Source organism: Diabrotica virgifera, chromosome 1, assembly GCF_917563875.1.
Source record: "Diabrotica virgifera virgifera chromosome 1, PGI_DIABVI_V3a".
Lineage (NCBI taxonomy): Eukaryota > Metazoa > Arthropoda > Insecta > Coleoptera > Chrysomelidae > Diabrotica > Diabrotica virgifera.
In genome coordinates, this window is record NC_065443.1 from 245,157,044 (window position 1) to 245,164,683 (window position 7,640).

At 29.6% G+C, this 7,640-nt stretch overlaps 1 protein-coding gene across 1 annotated transcript; it reads left to right on the forward strand.

The window, feature by feature from the left end:
* Positions 1-822: 822 nt before the first annotated feature.
* LOC114345141 (protein atonal-like) lies at positions 823-1,197 on the forward strand. The gene has a single exon (XM_028295998.2). It carries the CDS (start codon positions 823-825, stop codon positions 1,195-1,197), a length of 375 nt encoding a protein of 124 aa, XP_028151799.2.
* Positions 1,198-7,640: the final 6,443 nt, after the last annotated feature.

Consider the following 7,640-nt stretch of genomic DNA (forward strand, 5'->3'; position numbering starts at 1 on the left):
AAAAACGAATCTCTGTGCTTTTTTATAAGCTACAAAAATATTTAATATAATTATTTCGTTAGATGCATAGTTTTTAGGGTATTCATAGAAAACCGTCCGCAAAGGTGTCATTTTTCAATGAAAATGGTCAATTTTCAACCACGCTTAACTAAAAAATTATGGAGTTTTCAAAAAAAATTATAGAACAGTTTTTGCTTAGGATTAGGTTCTTTACTCATTTCCGTGGCTATTTTAACCAAAAATTTTTCCACCCCCGAGAAGGGGTGGGAGCCACCCCCACGATAAAAGCACACATCGGCATAGGGTAGACTTTGTTTCTCAATCTATTCCCTACGTACTGTGAAAATATCCAGTAAATCGATGTAATTCAGAGCCAAATACCCTCATTGACTGCCCTAAAATACTATTAAATATATTACTGTTACATTAATTTTTATTTTAGTTTATTATCATAATGTATTAAATGTTGAAAAAGTATTCTACCAATACGTGATATAAACTCGCTGCCCTGTATATGCTGAAGAATTAATAAAATTAATAACATCCGTGCGTGAAAAAATTTCCCCATATACTTAAACCCTCGCCGCTAAATAGCATCAAGCTCATTACGAATATATCAAAATTTGTTTCACTTCCCTGATATAACAATATATACCTGAAATAATTTTTGGCCGATACCTGGGAAAATAATTCGAAATAATGAGGCCTTCTCTAAGGGTAGGGGCCCTTACTCGGCCCGCCACTCTATAAAAGAACAACAGGTAGTAAGTTCATTATCAAAACCGTTTTGTCTTCGCACAGATCACATCAGTTTCCGAAAATATGGAGTACTACGTCGACCAGTTCGAGTATTCGTACATGGTACCGGTTCCTGTGGGTTCGCCGAGTGATTGGAGCACGGGTTCCAGCTACGATAGCTTCGCAGACGAAAATAAGTTGTTGAATTCTGAAATAGTAAGAAAAAAGAACACTGTGACACCTTTAGTGATAAAAAAGAGACGGCTGGCAGCTAATGCGAGAGAAAGGCGTAGAATGCAGAACCTCAACCAAGCATTTGATCGTCTGAGGACTTTTCTTCCACAACTTGGACAAGACAGGCAATTGTCCAAGTACGAAACACTTCAGATGGCACAAACATACATTTCTGCACTGTACGAGCTCCTAGATCAAGAAGAACGGCCTAAAAGTGAACAGTGATTCTTGTACAGTGACATTTAGTGAAATTTGTATTTATTATATAGAGGTAAACTGTACATAGTACTTATTGTTATTTTTGTATATTTTATTATTTATACTTGGTATGAAAATATAATTGGACCCTGAATGATCTATTTCAATATCATTTTTGTGATAACGAAAACATTCAAATGTTATAATTGTTAGCATATACGTTTGTCATTTATTATTTTAAATATATTATTTGAAGACAACTGTGGTTTTACTCATTAGGTGGAAAATGGTGTTACAATATTTACAATATTTACTTTCTAAAAAAGGTAAGCAATTGTAGGAATTATTTAATCAATTAATAATATAATTATTTATTATTTTTATTCCAATGACCACTATTTTTTTTATATTTTATGTAGTATTTATTTAGTTATGTGTACAACATAAAATAAAACCCTTTAAAAACTTTTTTAAATTTTTTTTAAAAAGTTTTCTTGTGGTTCATATAAGTTCAATGTTACGTAATTTACTAGGTATTCTAATTAGGAAATAAGCTACAATTAAGTTGAAATTTGCTTTTATTGACGTTTATCGATATCTATATCCAAAGCGGAAGTCGAAACGTCAATAAAATCATTTTTCAACGTAAATTGTGGCTTTTTTTCCAATTAGAATAGAATAAATTACATAAATGCCACAAAGAAATAGCTTCAGGACAATATTTCAATATTTTGTTGATATCGGATTAAGCCACAATGTTGTTTGTCATAAAAATTACATTTTTAAATGATGTTTTGATTTGAACTCTGAAAATCGGTTTCAAAAAGAAATATTTTAAAAGCTATGCGAAAAATATAACCAAAAGTTTGGTGCTGGATATATTTTTCGCACAATTTTTAAAATATTATTTTTGAATCGATGTTCGGAGTGATAATCGAAACGTCAACCAACAGTTAAAACTGTAATTTCCATTACAATCAATTGCGGCTTAATCCCATATAAACATAAGATTTAAGGGTAAGGGCGCCAAATCTTGGTCCAATGCTATTTAGATGCATTAATTTTTTTAGATTTCTTAGAAAATTAATAAGTATTTTTTAAAAATTTAAACGCAGAATGAAAGATTACATTATTACCGAGGGCGGAAAGTCACTAAAAACTTCTATAATATTTATTTTAATGAGTTATAAGGATGAAAAAAAGAGAAAATTTAGTGTGATTTTTAATTTAAAATGCCTATTTCATTCAAAAGAAACTTTTTGTTTATTCTCTAAGAGACTTTCGGCCCTCGGTAATAATGTAATCTTTCATTCTGTGTTTAAATTCAAAAATATTTTTTATTTTTTTTCAGGATTCGAAAAAAATTAATGGAGTTAAATAGCATTGGACCAAGATTTTGCGCCTACTCCCTCAACATAAAATAATAAAACAATAAAATGTTTATATATTAAAAGTGCAAAAGTATAAAAGTTTACAATTTTTTAAAAAGGTATTAAACTAATATAATAGTCCATGTTGTGAGGCCGCTCCCGTCTGAAAAAAATTCTGATTCGGTTTCTTTGTGGATTCCTATTCAAAAATGTCCCTTTTAAACAAATCTGAAGGGTGCCGGGCGGAATTTTTGGTCAGAAATTGTTTAATTTAATTTTTTTAAACAAATACAAAAGATCATGTTTTTGCCTGAAATATATATTTTTAGGTTTTTAGGTCATTCTTAACAATAACGGTATCCGTTAATTTTTCTCAAAAATTGATAGTTTTCGAGTTACAAGCGATTTAAAATCTGAAAAATGCGAAAATACGCATTTTCGAGGCTTCAAAACTCATATTTAAATTAGTATTTTTGAGGTTACCAAATACTTAATTTGAAGGTTAAACATTCAGCTTCAAGATTCTGAAGAGTGATCGCGTCTAACTTTAATTTGTACCGTTATTATTTAATTCTTAAATATGCATGTTTATCTGATTTTTTTGCCGGTGCGGTGCGCTCTATTTCAAAAATCTCCTATTTTCCTCCAAAAAATATTTTTTCTAGATTCTTTGGGACATTCTAAATAAAATAAGTTTTATGACATTTTTCTCAAAAGTTAATAGTTTTTAAGTTATAAGCGATTAAAAAACCGAAAGATGACAAAAAACGTATTTTCGGTTTTTAAATCGCTTATAACTTTCAAACTATTAACTTTTCAGAAAAATGTCACGAAACTTTTTTTATTTAGAATGTCCCAAAGAATCTACAAAAAAATATTTTTCGGAGGAAAATAGGAGATTTTTGGAATAGAGCACGCCGCACTGGCAAAAAAATCGGATGGACATGCATATTTAACAATTAAAAAACAACGATTTAAATTAAGGTTAGACGCGATCACTCTTCAGAATCTTGAAGCTGAATGTTTGAACTTCAATTTAAGTATATGGCAACCTCAAAAATACTGATTTAAATATGAGTTATTAAGCCTCGAAAATGCGTATTTTCACATTTTTCAGATTTTAAATCGCTTATAACTCGAAAACTATCAATTTCTCACCACATGGACTATGAGGAATTTTACATTCATTCCAAGTGTACCCTTTTTTCCAAAAATCAAAAGTATACCACATTTTGGTGACAGGTGATGGCATCATCTCATCATCAGTGACAGCAATAAATTATTGAATCAGTTACATGGTGTGAATAAAAAATAATGATTGAAAGTTACAAAAATATGATTATGGTCACAAAGATGGATTAACTAGTTTTGATGGTAAATAAGCCACAATTTTACTAAAAAATAATTTTATTAACGTTTCAACGCCCAAATCGGGTGTCGTTGTCAAAATACAAAAAATATTAATGATATAATATCATTAAAACTTTTTGTATTTTGACAACGACACCAGATTTGGAAGTCGAAACGTTAATAAAATCATTTTTTTAGTAAAATTGTGGCTTATTTCCCATCAAAACTAGTTAATTGCAAAAATGCCACAAGAAAATAGCTTCAGAACAACATAAAGATGGATATTATGTATATAAAAAATCCTTTGGTGAAGCAATATTGTTCCATGTTAGCTGGTATTAAAATTGTTTAACAATTAAATCACAAATTACTTTTTTCTTCAAACGTCAAATAATGATGACATTACTTATCTAACTTGATCCTGTCAAAGTTTGATGTCTCTGCCGGCAGCAGTTTTTTTCCCATTTCTTTACGGCGGAGGGAAAAATGTTGTCATGGCAACAATATGAAACATGTCACAAAGCAACAATACAAATGTCATTAACAACAATTAAACATCATTTTTATTTATAGTAATATTAAAAGTACAATTAGTTAATGAGGCATTTTCAAAATTGAAACCGTGCAAAAATGTTCCCGACTCTTGATACGCATTGGTAATTGTTGATGATACTGATGGTCGAGCACAACTTTCAGCAATCATTCCCGATGTTGGCGAATCATGAGGGTTTAAAATTTTTTGAGCATTATCGTTCTTATTTCTTATTGAATCCTCTATATATCCTTCGGCAACCGTGCTTGATTTCCAGCCCCCATGTCGTTTGAGGCATTCTAGATTTTGCTACGTTTGAAGAAAAAATAGTATACTTTATTCGGCAAAGAAGCGACTTTTCTTGACTTGCCCTCTATTACGCGCCTCATCACTTCGTTCGGAGCGTAATATCGGGCGCGTCAAGAAAAGTCGTGCTTCTCCGCCTCATAAAGTACTATACTATTACAAGCAGTTTAAAAATCTACTAGTTTTTTACGTACCTATAGAACTTCCACCACTATGGTCCTAATCTCAGTTTGGTAAGTTACCATTTAATAAATTAGAGTTTAATTGTTCTGAAGCTATTTCTTTGTGGTATCTTATATAATTTACTATATTTTTTGGAGAAATAAGCAACAATTTAAGTTGTAAATTTAATTTATTTGACGTTCTGAAATCTTCATCAAAATAGGTATTCTTTTTCTCATGATCATCTTTCAGTGCGTCACAGTTTTTCGATTTCTTTCTAAAGCATTAAATTGTATGTGACAGAAAAAAAGGCACGTCGATGATTACATTTCGTCGGTGACATTTTTATAACATTTGTTCTAGTTATTCTAGTTGTCGATAGATGGTGCCATAATAAAAAAATAAGTTTTTTTAATTAGATAATAATATTACAAATATAATCTGTATAATTTATAAGACTATACAAATCATAGAAAATACCATTTTATAAATCCAAGAAACACATTTAATTTGTTTTTATTCCAAATTGAAAATAAAATGTGACAACTGTCAGATTTAACTAAAATGTCATGTTAGAATAAATGTCATAAATGTGTATTATCACGGACTTACCCTTTTTCCTATCATTTGTTACGCACTGAAAAATTATCATGAAAAGGACAATACTATGTCATATTGACAGTTCAGACATATATTATACAGTTTAAAGTAGACAACTTTAAAATGTTCTAAACTCTCTATCTTTAGTGATTTTTAAAAAAAAATTTCCAAACGACAAGACAAAACAAAAGTATTAGACAAGAATTTAAAAAACCAAAAAAAATAGTTTAAGGGGAGAAAAATTTAGATGATTGAAGTGAAAGTACAAAGATAAGTGTAGAATGATATAAATAAAAATAAAACCAAAGAAAATCGTAAAATATTAAAAACTGAAAAAAAGCTATATAAAAAAAACACTTTTAAACATTTTAAGATTTTTATTCAAACATTAAAATATAAATACAAAAATTTGGCACAAATCATCTAAACTAACAACAGCATTTGGCACATATCGATCTTACGTCATATCCATGGTATCAACAATTCAAAAAAAAATTTATCAATTCATTGGTAATGTTCCTAAATTGAGAATATATTACAAAAATAATTAATAGTCCTGTCGCCAGGGGGGGTCCAACGGCCTTCTTAATTCAGATGGACTTACTCAAGCTTTTTTATGTATTTTGGCCCGTAGAACACGAATTTTTTGGGTAACAGTTGATCCGAATGTCGATAAGATTGTTATGAACAAAGAAGTTGAAGAATTACATAACAGCGATTTCTCGCAAAACAAAACATTTTTTTTTGTATTTTTTGGGTCATTCTAACCAAAAAATGTTCCTACAAGTTTTTTCGTAGGATGCATAGTTTTCGAGATAAACGCGGTTGAACTTTCAAAAAATCGAAAAATTGCAATTTTTGAACTCGAATAACCTTTGAATAAGAAATAAAATAGCAATTCTGCTTACCGCCTTTAAAAGTTTGAGTCAAATTATATCTCTTTTGAATATTTGCATTGCTAAAAAATTATTTTTTGATTGTTAAAAAAAGCTATAAACACATAGTGTTTCCCGTGCCTAATACATGCGTTTTAATGCACGCTACGTAGAAATAGCCTCGCTTGCACTTTTACCTCTTCTACCTACTCGTTCGATTTTAAATGAGAAATCATTAAAAACATCACTCAACCACTAGGTGTTTATAGCTTTTTTTAACAATAAAATAATAGATTTTTAACAATACAAATAATTAAAACCGATATAATTTGACTTGAACTTTCAAATGCGGTAAGCAGAATTGCTATTTTATTTTTTAATCAAAAGTTATTCGGGTTCAAAAATTGCAATTTTTCGATTTTTTGAAAGTTCAACCGCGTTTATCTCGAAAACTATGCATCCTACAAAAAAATTTGTAGGAACATTTTTTGGTTAGAATGGCCCAAAAAATACAAAAAATGTTTTGTTTTGCGAGAAATCGCTGTTATGTGATTCCTCAACTTCTTGGTTATAACAATCTTATCGACATCCGGATCAACTGTTACCCAAAAAATTCGTATTCTACAGGTCAAAATACATAAAAAACTTGAGTAAGTCCATCTGAATACAGGAGGCCGTTGTACCCCCCCTGGCGACAGGACTATAACACTAAAAATAAATAACATATTTAGCTATATACACCTACAATTAAAAAAAGAGCAACTTGATAATCTAACAATCTAACCTTTCAAATTTTTTTGTTCTATTCTTCGTTTGAAAATATTGATAGCACAGTTTTAATGACCCAGGTCATTTATATTGTATGTATGTTGCACTGTACTCGAAGCCATAAACTTCGAATACAATGCAACATACAATACAAATACAAATGACCTGCGTCGTATGAACTGTCCCATCAATAATTTTGAAGCGAACAATAAAAAAAATTGAAAAGTGATAAAAATCAGATATTTTAAAACCTAGGCAACAACTTAATAATATCAACTTTGGTTTTAACTAACACATACTAGACTTTACAAATATGTATTGAGAAGAAATTAAAAAATAATAATTTTGGAATGTTTTAAAAAATATATGATGTTATTTTACACATTTTAATAGTCTTCAATAAAAAAATTAGTTCACTTCATACTAAATAAAAACTATCTAAACTGGCAATGTATTATTGTAAATCCTTTTTTGGTAAATATAGTCTATAGAAAAAACAAGATATAG